Source organism: Plectropomus leopardus, chromosome 9 (genome assembly GCF_026936395.1).
Source record: "Plectropomus leopardus strain MGB_pleo_1.0 chromosome 9, ASM2693639v1, whole genome shotgun sequence".
Taxonomy (NCBI): Eukaryota; Metazoa; Chordata; class Actinopteri; order Perciformes; family Serranidae; genus Plectropomus; species Plectropomus leopardus.
Genome location: NC_142184.1, coordinates 32,449,265 through 32,464,542, shown reverse-complemented (window position 1 = coordinate 32,464,542; position 15,278 = coordinate 32,449,265). Strand labels below are relative to the sequence as shown.

At 39.3% G+C, this 15,278-nt stretch overlaps 1 protein-coding gene across 3 annotated transcripts in view; it reads left to right on the top strand.

Moving 5' to 3' along the window:
- Window positions 1-15,278, top strand: part of ptpn11b (protein tyrosine phosphatase non-receptor type 11b) — a 48,626-nt gene that overhangs the window by 8,583 nt on the left and 24,765 nt on the right. For 2 of the 3 annotated variants that reach the window (XM_042491697.2, XM_042491696.2), the window contains exon 2: window positions 10,229-10,351. In XM_042491697.2, the coding sequence (XP_042347631.1) occupies window positions 10,229-10,351 (123 nt within the window). Of the gene's footprint in view, window positions 1-1,783; window positions 1,924-10,228; window positions 10,352-15,278 lie in introns of those variants that run through there. The other variant, XM_042491698.2, reaches the window with a different exon arrangement.

The following is a 15,278-nucleotide window of genomic DNA, read 5'->3' as shown; positions in this document are numbered from 1 at the left end:
TGGACCTGCACTTTCATATCTGGCCCAGTTTATTAAGGTCAATTTAGAGCGAAAACATTGTGGTTTGACCTGTTGTTGAAGCCTCAGTAGCAGTTTGCCCTGGGCACAAACTCAGTTAAAGGCTGCTAGATATTTTTAGCATGCTAGTTTCAGTCTGTTAGTCGGTCAGTCAGTCCACCCGACCAGACTGACACTATCACATAGACTGCCATGAAATTTTGTACACACATTCCTGGTCCCCAGGGCATGACTTTGTTTGTCTGACTTTTCCTCTAGCACTACAATGAACTATGGGATGGATTTTTATTTTCAAGGTAAAAAAATAAGGAAAGTCTGAGATTCTGATCTTCAGTTGGAGACCCCTTAGACTACTTAGATAGCTTCCAGTCAAGGATTCTTGTTTTGTGGGGTATTTTTTTGCAACTCAGTGTGCTTTGCGCTGTGCTTCTATGGACTTTTTGGTCCCAAGGCTTTACTGCAGAGTAAGCGCTCTAGATTGCCATGCTAGTCTTTAGTAGAGGCTGCAGTACATGCGATGCAGCAGCACAGAGGAAGAGTCACTCTGCACTGTCATGCTCACAGAAAACATTATCCTCTCTCTTCCGCTTTAGAGGTGGTGAATTTACAGCTTAGAGCAACCTAATATTATACATTCGCTGGCTTTTAGTTGACGTCTTGTGCCTGCAAAAAATGTTGTTGTGCATTTGTGACCTGTCGTTACTGCCATTAGCTTATTTACTATATCACATGAATGCCACTGTCACATTGAACGTTGCGCTGAGCCTGTTCAAATTGTAAAACTTTATATGGAGAAACAAAACAAATCACTGAATATTTGTATATAACAGCCAAATCTGATTGGACTGACTTAATTCTGAGTACAGCCCGAGAATGATCTGTATTAACTAATATTTGTCAGATAATTTATGAAAAGATATGATCAATAAGACCATGAATGAAACTGTAATGCAGACCATATTTAACTTAAATCACATGTAAGATAAAAGTAGGTCAAATCAAACTGAACCTGTTCTTTGAGATAGGTGCAAAATCCAGAGGTTTTTGTAAGGTCAGTAGACATTATGCTGCAGTCTGACATTGCCAAACCTTTGTTCTCTGCATTTATTTTCTAACTCATCTACAAAGCTGACTAACCCAGCCCTGCAAAATTAATAGCCTAATGGCATACTGCTGAATTGGCTGGATTGGGGGGTTTAGCTTGGCGAGGTCTAACTATGATCCGGTGTAACTACGCCGCGCACGATTTGGTGTAATCTCCAGGCACGGGCAACACAGCTGTTGCATTTAGCCTCAGACAAGATAGCAGGGACCTTGTATCTGGCTTGGCCTGCTCTGTGTTACAGCCAGAGAAAGCTCTGTTAACTCTAGGGTTGCATTGTTGGCTTTGGAGCCATCAACCAGCCGCTTACCTCCTAGGGTACGAAAGGGGAGAGAAGGTGAGGCTGAGGGAAGAGTGCAGAGGGTGGTTTGGACCAGTCTGCCAGCGCCTGTCACATTGGTCTGAGGTGGGAAAGGAGGGAATGCAGGGGACGACTGATAGCACTGACGGGTGCTGGTATCAGGCCTGCTCACGCTCGTCCAAATCCCAGATTAACAGGCCCCCGCCCCCTCGCTCTCCCTCCTGTACACACTCTCTGTCTTTCTCTCACTCTCTTTCTCTAACACTCTTACAAAGCAACCCCCCCCCTCCCCGTCGTTCTCTCACTGTCTCTGTCTCACTCTATCTAACCCAGTAACACTTTTACAAGCACCCCCCCCACCACCGCCACCCTCCGCCTTTCGTCTCTATATCTCTCTCGCTCCCTCCCGCCCTCTCTTGTGTAACAGTGCCCAGTGCTGGATTACTAAACTCAGAGGCTGCTGAAGCAAGGGGCTGTGGCAGGCTTCGACCAGAATGGTGAGGTAGGGCAGGAACGATCCCATTCAACTTCAGCATATTTTCTGCTTTCGGACAACCCTCAAATTCATTTTAACTCCTCCTTTTATCATTAATAATTCCCTTTTAATCCTGCGGTAGTTTGCTTATTTTAATGCACAGAATCCAGCGCTGAAGGATGAAAAGTGAACTCTGAAGAGCATGTGGAGACCTGGCTTTGCAGAAGTGTTTGTGCATATGCATGTATTTTGTCACTGTACATTGATGTGTGCGTGTTGCTGTAAAGGTGGGCGTTTCAGGATGTTTGGTTACAAAAGGGCTCAGAGTATGCTCTAGTTGTTAAGAAGGCTGAAAGAGTTGTGTGCCAAGACACTCAGGGGAAGGTGCCCCCCCTGCCTTCAGCTGTCTGCAAACCTGACAAGGTGAACAGTTGTGCACTAGTTGCTGCTATTGTGTTTTTGAAGCATTGGTCCAGTGTTTACGCCTGGTTCCAGCCCATCTCCATTGTTTTGAAAGTTTGACGAGTGACAGCAGCGCTGTGATGATGGATTAGATATGGATTAGTGACATAAGGCATTTTTGCCCCACTGTTATTATTTTTCCTTATGAATCTGGGTAGGATTAAAAACAATACCAGAGTAATCTGTCCACCAGCTGACACCCATGACTTGTCAATGGCTCCTCAGTACAGTTACCTAAATGTAGTGGACAGTTTGAATTTTATTGTAGTGAAAGGGCTGTGACAGGTGGAAAAATATATATAGTCAAATAAAGATAATGAAATACCTCATTTTACAGGTATAAAATATATAAATAGTGTACATAGCATTGAGTATTGAAAACTACCCTGAGCTGGCATGATGGTTTGATTTCATCTTAGGATGTTACAGATATATTGGTATGTGTGTATATGTCAACTGGTAAGTTACACAGAACAGTGATGCCATCCCATAGTTCTTCCACTGAAGACCACTGAAAAGTTTGATCACAACTGTAAAATAATTGGAATTCTCCAAAAAGTTTTTCCAGGGGGGTCTTTATCATATATGTTTGATCATGTTATGTGTTAATGAAAAAATAGCAAATACAGAATCATTACATTTCTTTTAAACTCCCAAATGTCCATATTGGTATTGGCTTCAAATTACAAATTAATTTGCAGTTGGACTGTAATGCTTTTCTCAGTTTCTGATTTCATCATAATTTTGCCAACTTTATACTTTATTTAGTAAGGGCTGAATGTCATTAAATAACATTTAACATTTGATATCTATGGCTTCTCTTGTTATATGGGTTTGTAGAAAGACGTTTACCATCCTCAAAGGCATCAAAACTCAATGTATGGTGTCAGCTCTCAAAATAAAATAAATATCCAGCCCTACATATAGTTGGTAAGACATGGATATGGATATTTGATTTAGTCATCCCAAGGGCTGCCAACATTGTTAGACATTGATATCTGGTTGAATTTAGGTTGTGGCATCAGGTGACCAAAATGTAACATCAGCCCAAAGTTTAATGCCAACATCAACTTGGTGTACAATTCTGATGACAGGTGGTGTTGATATTTTTTGGCATTAAATTGTGTAGTTAAGTCACCAAAATCTTGTCTTTTAAATGTCTCATGCCAATGTCATTTTGATGTAGAATAATAACATTGCGTGATAAGGTATGGAGAACAAAATCCAACATCTGCAAAACATCATAATGTCAACCTCCGTACAATGTTAAATTGTAACATTATTAGACATTTAAAGTATTGTTGACCTGATTTTTATTCTTACTATAATTTAACAGGAGTAATGTCCAAGTTTATTTTGCCATTTGTACATGCACAGGCAGTACATGCACAAATGTCTATTTCTCACATTGTATTGACATCCGATGCCAACTCAGGTGGTCCACATCTACGCAAAACTTTTTCTTGACATTCAGATTTTATTTGAAACAAATAAATGATAATAAAACAGAATAAACAGTGTGACAAAATATATGATAAACCATGGAAAACAGGAAAAAAAAAAAGAATACTAGCCATAATGTTCTCAGAATGCACTGCTTCGTATTTTCTAGCCTAGAGATGTAATTGCATTTTGGTGAGAATAAATCTCCTATGGACTCACTTTCAGTGCAGTGGATAATACATTTAACACTTTCTCTCCATCCCATTGAGTCATTTCCTGTCTGTTTACATATTTCTGTCCTAAGCTCAATAGGCCAGCCTCCAGGCCAGACTTCCAGAAATATTTCTGATGTCGGAGGGAGGGCCTTGTCCAATTCACCCTCCACTCATACATGTTTTTAAGACTAATCCCTTTGTAATCGGTCAGTGTTTATTATTTGTAAAGTTCCTCCTATAATCTGCTTCGCGGGGCTTGTGGAATGAGGGAAAGCGCAGCAGATCGGGTTCGCCCCCCAGTGAGGATAAGGGGGTCAGGTGCAGTCTGGGTCAGATGTCTGGGCTGGTCTGTTGTGGTCCGTCTGTCGTAAGCTGGACCAGTCCAGTCAAGACTCTCTGTTCATGCAGGCTGGACTGATATTTGTATCTAGATTTAACATATTTTGGCATTTTATTTCAGAATGTTTTAGTCCTGTGGTTCCTCCTATAATAAAGGATGACCTCGATGACCTCAGTGGAGAGATGTAGTGCGCTGCATTGGTCTAAATTCTAAAATATATCATGTGTCATTCCCTTCTGTACAAAGCCCATCACACATGTAGCATCATTACTGACTCCTGCAGTGTCTGTCTCTTGCTTCACCTGTCTCCTCTTTCACTCCTCTCGTGTTTCCTCGCATGTCATCGTCAAAACAGGTCAGGCAGCTTTGTGATTGACAAGCAGTCAGTGTCACTTAGATTCATCTGTTGAATGCAAAATGGTGATGGTTGCTTCGTCTATAAAAGCGCACACGTCTGACATTTACATTTAGCTCCCAAAAAGCAATTTCAAGCCTTTTCGATTTAGTTTTAGTAAATGTCACTCACGGTTCATTTGATCTGAATTTTTAAGTCGTTCTGACGAACAGAAATTCCAACAGTCGGCAATAAGAATGTCAGGCCCAGATATCCTTATTACGCAGTGATTGTATTTAGGTTTTTGTGGTTATATGAGCTATTGAATAAATTATTAAATTGTGTCACAAAATGTGAACTGAGATTCAGACCTTAGTGACCACAACAGTACTCTGCTTTGTATTCGCCACTCTGAAGTGACACAAGATCTGCTGAGCTGACACATGAGTCTTATTTTTATCTTACTGTCATGAGTTTGTGTCATACAGTGTACAAAAACAGAAGCGCCTAAATGCTCGCCTACTGTTGAAGCGCTCAGATATTATCTCCTCAGCATGAGCTTCATGAAGGCGCTCTTGTATCACCATCTGCCTGCTCTCCACTGGGTTATATTAATCAATAATAAGCCTTTGTAATGTGCGCGGGCTGGTGGTGAAAGGCTATGATTTAGGATGTGAAATGCACTATTTCCATGACTCATTCTGTCTATATGTCATTCTCAAAAAAAGTCTGTTTTCCCATCCTTGTTGAATCATTGTCATTTACAAGCATTATCTTGCCAAAGACATGTCAAGGGCTAAAAATAGAGGTTGTTCTAGTTTTTGAATAATCTAGAGGAAAAATTTTAAATTCATCTAGTGGTGACTGTTTTTTTTTTCACCTTGATAGTCTGTGTGTCTGTGTGTGTGTGTGTGTGTGTGTGTGTGTGTGTGTGTGTGTGTGTGTGTGTGTGTGTGTGTGCGTGCGTGTGAGTGTGTTTGTGTTTGTGTGTGTGTCATCATGGCAAAATGTGGTCCTGGAAACACCTATTTTTGCAGGAACCACCACAGTAGTGACTTTGTCTGTGGACAGATTTTGTCACTGCGATAGCATCACAATATGCAGAATAAAACTTTACACGTGTGTAAAACCCCTTTCCCACTGGACAAATAACCAGATGCGATCAGCTTCGTTCGGCAGTGATAGAAATACAACATCCTGATGGAGGCACCTACTTAAGCCCTTTAGCTGATGCAATGCAATTATGCAATATTACTGTCCTCCTCTGTCTGAGTAGAACTTGTAGCTCAAAATTTAGTCTGCACCAAGTTTAGAGAGGGACTGAATAAGTAACAGATATTTTGAAAAAAAGTTACAAGAGAAACTGGAGTGATCCCATTGCAAGATGGTCCCTTTTTTTCCCCCAAATTTCCATTACTCCAAACAAATAATAGATATATACACAAAGTGTTGTGACAGCAGTTTAAAATCTATTTAGGTAAATGTTTTTAAATTGCAGATTCTCTGTGTGCTAGTAGGACGGAGAGCCTACAGGAAATAATCTACTGGCTTTCATAATATGTCTAAATGTCTGGCTTATAACTTCCAATGATGGAATGGATTTTATACAGCAGTGATTCAACATGTGTCTTGGAAAAAATAAGTGACAAGTTGTCAATTGAAAAATATTTTTTGTCAAAAGCCTGTCTTAAACAATGAAAAGATAAGGTAGAAGTATTTATATTTAGCTTACTTTTGAAATTATCTGGACATCATAGTCAAATATGATACAACAGTAAATGATGATCTTGAGGAGCCAGATTTGATTCTGTAGTCAAGCTCTGTCGTCAATGATCTGTGAGTAGCAAGAATACTTGCCAGCTACCAGCTGGTTTAGATCTAGAGAGTTGTCTGTAAAGTTTTAGTGTTCTGTGAAAGGCAGTTTTAGTTTTAAGTGAAATACTCTCTGAGTTGCATAGAAAAAGTGTTGGACAGTGGACTACTGTTATGCATGGGTTTAGTTGTTTAAATACTATCATTAAAAACCCACACACAAGTTTTTTTCCTTTAATCTATAGATCTTTTTCCAAATCAAATAGTTATTTAAATTGTGAGATTTGAGGGGCTGAAACAAACAATGTTTATATAGTTTTAATCAATAAATGACCAAAACAGTTAATTATCACTATCACTATCATTATTGATTTGTTTTCTCTAGGTTGACCTGTGGTTTTACAAATGGCTGGAACTAATTCATTTCACACAACCCATTTGATCATTTGTCTCAAACTACTGCAGCTGTGGTTGCCTGATTATTCCTTTCTGTATAAAATAACTTAAAGACTCAAATGTGTTTATGACTTACATTTAAGAAATCCCAGTATAACAATGAGAGGCAGTGCATAAAAAACAGAGTTGCATAGCTGTAGTGGTGCTTACAACACATGAATTATGGCACATTTTTTGTGTCACCACTAATTGACATTATACCACGTACTGTATACATGCACTTTTAAAACCCACTTCTTTGACAAACAAATGAGACTGTGGATGGCTAATGGTGCATTGGATTAGCCAGCAATGGCACACAGTAGTTAGAGAGGTTTAACCCAACGATCCCTGCTTAAACATGAGCTTTAAATCCACACAGCTGACGTACAGCCATTCGTTGAGGCATTGCTGCCATACCTACTCGCTGCTTCTTTGAGATTAATGTAGTCCTTCACTCATTAAACACAGTTTGTACTCAACACTCCAGCATGTTAGTGCTAGTCACAGTGTTTGGATGTGCTGGGTTTATGTCTTAAAGCTGTTTGTGAATAGTGAATTTGGTTTGGATAGGTGGCAGCGTCAAACACTCCAGTAAGAGTGCACAACACAGATAATCGGTTGACATACCTGAGAAGTGGATAGGATAAATATTTGCCTGAAGTGTTTAGCAACAGAGGAAGTAACATGTAATCATTAGCTTTGGCTTTGCAGTACTGTAAACCTGAGTGTTCTTTCATTTCAAACCAGGGCAGGACATACAAATGTGTGGTTTAATTCAAAGAAACAAGTGCACTATAAATATACATATATATTAATATACTATAAATACTAGGCCTGTCACAATAACTATTGTTGATATATTGTTTATACATTGTTCAGTCAGTTCATTGACAGTCATTTTAAGACCTTTTTATACCGCTGATATAATTACAATATAATCTAATAATGCAAGTACGCCCTTTAAAAGACAAATGACCATTTAATCCATAAGAATATTCAGACATCAAAATGCAGGATGTGACACTCAGACATGAAGAGCAAAGGAGAGGGCAGAAGCAGTGCAACTTAACAGTGCAACAGAAATGATTGCAAAAAGTGTCTCACCATAACTTTTTTTTTTGTACTTTCAGCTTAGGTTTTCTGAAAAAGCTCGTAGGTGCTGTGCCCAAGTCTCTACATTTTTTGGAAAGCCCTGCTGTAAATTCTGGCAATTTGTTGGCTAAATTGGTGGTGAGCTTCTCATTTAGAAAATAAACATAAGAGCAATATTGTACAAAATACAGTACTGCGCAAAAGTCTTGGACCACTTTAAACCACTTTTTCTCTAAATCTTTTTACTTTTGTGTTTTGATGCATTGTACATTATTTTCCGTATTCTTTGTTTGTATCTTAAAGAGACACACACACACACACACACACACACACACACACACACACACACGCACACACACACACATATGTATATCCTCATTGCAACTTTGCTAAAACAACAAATCTATGGTGGCTTAAGACTTTTGTACAGTACTGTATGGACACAGCTTTAGTCACTTTTGCTGACCTCAGTAACTGGATTATGTAATTATTGTGACAGACCTAACTAATGCACCACTGGAGTCATAATTGCAGATTTTGTTTTGAACCTCTGAACCGTCTGTGAATAAATCTTTAAGAATAAGAACATAAATAAGATGGAATGTAATTTTCAGCAAATACTGTTGCTTCCAGATGTGCTGAAAGTTGTCTTTTTCATACAGCTGAGTTTTGAAATAGAGCGTTAGTCAGACTACTACTGTTTAACTTACAGTAGTTTGTCTTACTTATTAGTGTAATTTTACTCTAATGTGTCAATGAACAAACTACAGACACCAGCAGGCAACTAATGTGAGACTTGAGATATCATTTCTTTAAGTGAGGTACATTTAATGGTTTTCAAATTCTTGGTAAATGATGATATTGTTGAAACTAAAAAAATATACCATAGTTGTATTACAAAGAAAATAATTAAGTGTAATATTCATAACTTGAAATGACTGATGTTTAATCGGTTTCTTATTCTCTCTGTGGCCAGATCTCACATTTCTGTGCTCCTGGTGTTGTGTTAGAGAAGATTAAATGCAACCGCCACTGCCTGATACATGTCTAGTACCATGCTCATACCCTTTTATTGCCATCACTCACCTCATATAAATAACCCTTAAACATCTGTCTACGATCTGTCTGTCGATTAAACTTGACTTATGAATGGCAGCTGTGCCCAAATTAAGAATTTTTTTTAACACTGCTGACAATTTTTGTTGGTCATTGGAGCACGAATCCCAGTTTAACTTTTCTTTAAACTAGCAGGGGTAATTTTGTATTGTACCTTGAACCAGTTATTTTTCCACCTGAGCTGATCTGATCCAACTGCCAGAGGACGAGGAGCTGAGACATTGTTAAGTCATCTTAGCTGTTAGTTTGTTCTTTGAAAACGCCAGTGTCAGGATGATTTGACTGGGGTACACTTATTGAACCTAACATGCATAGGCCGGTTAAGTCCTTTCTCAGCAGGAGTCTGTTTATTCAGCTACGCTTAACAATCCTACAGCTGCACATCTGTTTTTGCAAATGACAATGAGATGAATAAATGAGACACAGATCCTATAGTGCTGGCTCATCTTCAATGTCAACATCCTGAAATTGAAGCTGAAAGTAGCAGTAGTAGTAGTACTTAAACCTTACCGTTAATATTGCATTTCGAGAACAGAGCCAAACAAATAGAAAAAGTGCTACTGTCTAAATACTTGTGGACATATTGACTCTTTATAGTATTTTCTTCTACATTAACCTTTTATCAGGTTACCCAATGTTTGTCTCCACCGACATAAAGCTAGTTCTTAACCATACAAATGGAACATTACACATTTCTTCTGTCACGACCGCTGCATATGAAATATGTCAAAACACTCCTACAGGTCTGTACATTAATAGCACTCTGAAATGTAGAGCTGAGTGGTTAAAGCTGAAACACTGCAGGCTCTCATAGTCAGCGTGACTGCAGAACAGACATTTTGACTGAAATGGACTGTTGTGTCTGACAGTTAAATGTAAAATATTTGTAAAACTGACATAATATAATGGAAATGATATACAAATTTGAACTCAGTAGATCTTTTCTGTTGGGGTCTGTTTTGTCCCTATAGGAAAGGAAGCTGGTGGTCAACACAGATTGCATACATTCTCCTGGACAAATGGATCGTTTTGGTGTTTACCATGCCACTCTATTGTGCCCTGTTTTTCTCTGCTGTTCAGGTGGTTCCACCCCAACATCACCGGAATCGAGGCAGAGCAGCTCCTGTTGACCCGGGGCGTCCACGGCAGTTTCCTGGCCCGGCCCAGCAAGAGCAATCCGGGGGATTTTACCCTCTCTGTCAGGTAAGACCTCACCTCCACTTGCATAGAAAAACTGTGACTGCAGTCACGCTGATATTGTTTTTGACATTCATCATCAGCCTCACTTTTTAATCTTAATATTCTCCCCTGTTCAAAGTTCAGCCCTGAGAGCAAATAAATCTCTGGGGCTGTCGTTTTCAGAGGCTGAACGGGTGATTAGAGAGGCAAGTGGTTCCCTCTGGAAAATAATCGTTGTGACATTTAAATTTTAGGCACTTAGCTAGTGTTCCAATCCTTTGTGATTTTAAGTGAGTCCAACTGTATAAGCCTAAATGCCTGGAAGACCAAAAGATTTCACACAAACAAAACTCAAGAGTGCCCGAATGACAATAAAATAATTATGTGACTGTGGAGCCAGTTTTCAGTCTGACAACGAGGAGTGACTGTGCAGGTCTGACTGAAGTTGGGCTACTCAGAAGAGGGGAAGGCCTCAGTCTCTTAAATTCCTACCCGAGCTCAGCAAGTGATGTAAGATTTTTGTCCATGGGTAAATAGATGCCATTTGAACAGAAGTTGTTTTGTGTAAGTGTTTTTTAGGAACTTGTTAGATAACAGATTTGGAATGTGCGATTTGGTAACTGAAAATCATACTTTGGGCAGCTGGGTGGCACTGAGGTGAGTCGGACAAGCACAGTCGAATCGAGTACCCTGTGAAACCTGTCATACGTGCCCTTGGTGTGCTGTAGAGAGTGTGAAATTTCTGGTAAGTAGGACTCAGCATTACATGCTATGGTGATTACAGAGAGCAGGAAACAAACTGAGATAGAAGAGAGAGTTTGAAGAGTGGCTCTTCCTTGGCAACGGAAGCTTTTAAGAGATACATCAGTCGGCCAAGCACCTGGAAGGAAGCCCAAACGCATTTGTTACTCTGCGACTGGCATGGCGGCATGGGCAGGGAGAGGCTCTGTGTGTGTGTGTGTGTGTGCGTGCGTGCGTGCGTGCGTGCGTGCGTGCGTGCGTGCGTGCAAGAAACAGAGACAGAAGGAGGAAAAGGAAACAATGAAGTTAGACAGGCAGCTGCAAGCTTTTAAATAATGTTAAAGAGAGAGGGACCTGTGAAGGCTTTGACCTTCACTGCCTGTGGTTTGAATGTGTGTGTGTGTGTGCGTGTGTGTGTGTGTGTGTGTGTGCATGCGTGCGTGCCTGTGTGGTCCAGAGTGTCATAAATCACACACACCACAGGAAGGTTGGTGGGCTGAGTTGTAGCCACAGTTTGTGGTCCTGTCAGACTTAAACCCACACACACAGGTCAAGTGGCTCGTGTGCAGAACCTCTACACCTGCTAGAGAAGGTTGGTCACACTGAACTAAGAGGAAGAGGAGGAAAGCAGACTTCATATTAAAGAGAGACCAAGAGAATTTAGAAGTCATAAAAATTACGGAGCCCTTCTGGTGTCACATGGTAGTATAAACTTTGATGTGTAAATCCATGCAAACTGTTTTGTAATCCCTGCCCTCAGATCAACAATCCATATTTACAATGAAGCTTGATCACACTCTGTTTACATCCCTTCAGCCTACTACCTAAATGTTTATTGTTGCTATGCAACAAGGAACAGCTTTCTTTGGTTTATAATAGTTAATCTTATCCTTCCAAATATAAAGATCAGTCATAAAATTCCAATCTGTAATTTTTGAACAAAACCAATTACAACTGCAAACAGTCAGACCCTTTAACCTTGTGTTGTCACAAGTTATACTGTCAAAATGAGAAAAATAATAGCTTAAATCCCAAGCATTAATGACAAAGGCATGAATTGCAAGATTGTCCACATGGATTTGTACAGTTATTTTTCCACCATGTGGTCCCAGAAAGGTCTCTGTATAAAATGTATTAGTGCTCAGTTCAGTGCAGTCATACCCCTTTTCCACCAACATGGAACTGGTTCTTTTCCCGAACCTAATTCTAGACATTCAGAGCAAAATTGCTGGAAGAAAAGAGCATGTCTTTGGATCATTAATATTTGATTTATACATGTTTAAAAAAAACAAATATCTTAAATGCAGAACAAAATTTTGCAGGTAACCAGTGCAATCCACAAATTTGCTTCTCCTGCTAACTTCTGTTGTGCTTTGTGCTGCGCCCTCTGTTGATGACACATCTTTGATTACGATGGTTCTGAGCAAAACTGGTGGAAACATGGGCTGGTTCTTTAGAAAGCACCAAGCTGCCAAGAATCCTGAACAGAACTGGTTCAAGAACCAGTTGATGGAAAAGGGTATCAGGGGCTGATACTTGGTCTGACCAGTAGCTCATTGTGACAAATATTGGCTCAAGTTAACAAGATTGAAATTGTTGTTTAAGTGACATTAGTGGGTCTGTTTACCAGCTTTAGAACTATTCAGTGCCGCTATTATATTTACCAGTACCCTATCCCAGTACCAATATCCCTTTTGCTGGCTGCTGTTTGGAAAAATAGGTTTACATTTCTCAGGTTTCCGGGTATTTGTATCTCTTTGTATCTGGAATCAGTATTGAAGTTAGATTTGAAACTAAAATAAATGTGGTTGCAAGATTACATGGATTTAAAGGGAACTTTTAATAGCCATTGTGGTTATACAGTAAAAAAAAAGATAAAGTATTGAAGAAAAACAACTAATCCTGTTGAAAAGTTGTTAAAAATTAGAGCTTTTTCTTACACTGTATGTCAATCCAGTTTCTCTTTTTTGGCCTTATTTTAAGGGCAACTTTATGCCTCAGAATTGACCGTATAGAAATATTTTAGCACAATAAGTTTGACAAACAGCCCAACATAAACCTAGATACAACAAACACACAGAATAAAAACCAGAACCCGCAACATCAAAACTAAAAAAAAAGTGACAGAGGGGCAGTATTGGTATTGCAGTGAATACAGCGTTATATGTCCTGCCACAGTATCCTGTTTCTCAGGAAACTGGGTCATCTGTAGGGGCAAAAGTCAGTCAACAATTGTGCCTATTTGTGATTTTTATTGTAAAAACCAAGCACTTTATTGCTACAGTACACCTCCATCAGTGCAAAGTTTCAGAGTAGAAATTGTAAAAATTAATTAAAATCAAAAAGTGTTATAAGTAGGGAAAAAAGGTCATAAGGTTTTCTAATCTTTTGAATCCAAATGTTCACAGATGTTTTTTTTTTCTTACTTCTGGCTTTTCACTGATTGCACTGCATCAAATAGTCTGTAAAAAGTAGAAAATATTGGAATATACTGAAGATAATTACTTCATTATCCTGTATCTACAAAAGTTTTTCTTAGCACGCTATCATACTACCTAACTCAGTCTTAGTGTCTTTTCAAACACACACTCTCACACACACGTACAGTGTCTTATCACAGCAGAGGAGAGGCTAATTAGCCAGTCATTAACCAGGTTTCATCTTACCAAGGCCATTATGAGCGTGATAGTCACTGTTCAGATTGTAATGGATGCCAAGGGAGTCCGTCGTCCCTTTCTTTCCCTGTCTTATCTTCGTCTCTCTGCCTCTCCTCTTCTTATCTCCACCACCTCTCTTCTTCTCTGGTCTATGAGGCGAACAGAGTAAGGAGGGGTCGGACAGAGCTGCTGCTATAAAAGCTTCTGAAGTCTGAAGTCTCAAACGCTAATGAGAGCTTTTTGAGGGTTTGAAAATGTAATCAATTCAGAGTTTCATAAAACTCAAAGATGGAGAAAGAGAAAGTTTGAAGCAGAAAAAGTTTCACCATAATTTATATCCAAGTCCAACTCCGTAAGGAGCGCAGTCCGGTCAAGTTTTCTCATTTTTCATGCTCTTTATTCACTCTAAAGACCCCGAGGAGGAATTTTAAGGGCAATCTTAAGAGAGAATTTTGCAGGGCAAGTTACCACAGAGAGCAAATGGATTTCTCCTAGCCTCTGTATTATATAATGCCAGCCTTAGATATGTTTCCACTGCAGCCTGGCTATTTATAGGATGATACAGTCGAGTAAATTTCACTATCATAATTGTGAATGTCAATCTATGAATGTTAACCGTATTTAAACTACATTTCTCTACAAATGTTATTTTTTAACATGTTTTAACAGCTTCCTTATTCCTATGACGGATGTGAATGTTGTATTCTGACATTTAACTTAGCACATCGTGATACAGCATAGTTTTTTTTGTTGTTGTTTTTTTCTTACTTTCAGTAAGTATTTAAGTGTTGTTAAAGTGCTTGATAACATAGTTACATAGTTACAGGCTTCTGTTTGTCTGGTACTTGCCACAGACCACTTCAACTGAACGCCATCTAATGTTTGTATTTGGTCAAAAAAAAAAAAAAAATCTACGCTTCTGATCAATGTCTGAGTCCTGTTTTAACATCACATTTCAGTGCCTCACTCATATCCATCACATATCATCCCGTGTGCACCGTAATGCGCATAAGCTAACATAACATCAGCTATCTAAGATAAAGTACCATAAAGCACAGTACCATAGCTAGAAAGAGAACATATGTTTGGCCGACGCTTCCCTGCTTCACTGGAGCGTTGTAAAAAGTTGAGGACAGCCTAACTTGAATTGTAGTGCGTCATGTCTGTCAACAGCGACAGGTGTCAGGACTCAGTTTGTATCTCCTTGTCACCGGCTTCCATTGAAAATGACTTGTAGCCTGCTGCTGTGTTGCTAGTGTGACCGAAGTATTAGGCTTATAGCAACATACGTATCCTGCAAGAGAAATGCCAGTCAAATAAATCACAACATGTCATATTCAATGACTTCTGAATATTAGTGCAGCCTAATGTTATCTGCAGCTGTGAAAAAATACTAGGTTCAACCAGAATGAACAGACATGTCTATTCAAATGCTGATTTGGAATTCGAATGAGGCTTCAAAGCTTCAAACTATTTGGTGCAGCCCCAGTGATCTTGATGATTAAAAGTTTTCCTGGTTGTCTGAATTTGCAGACACCTCTGGGCTTGAATTG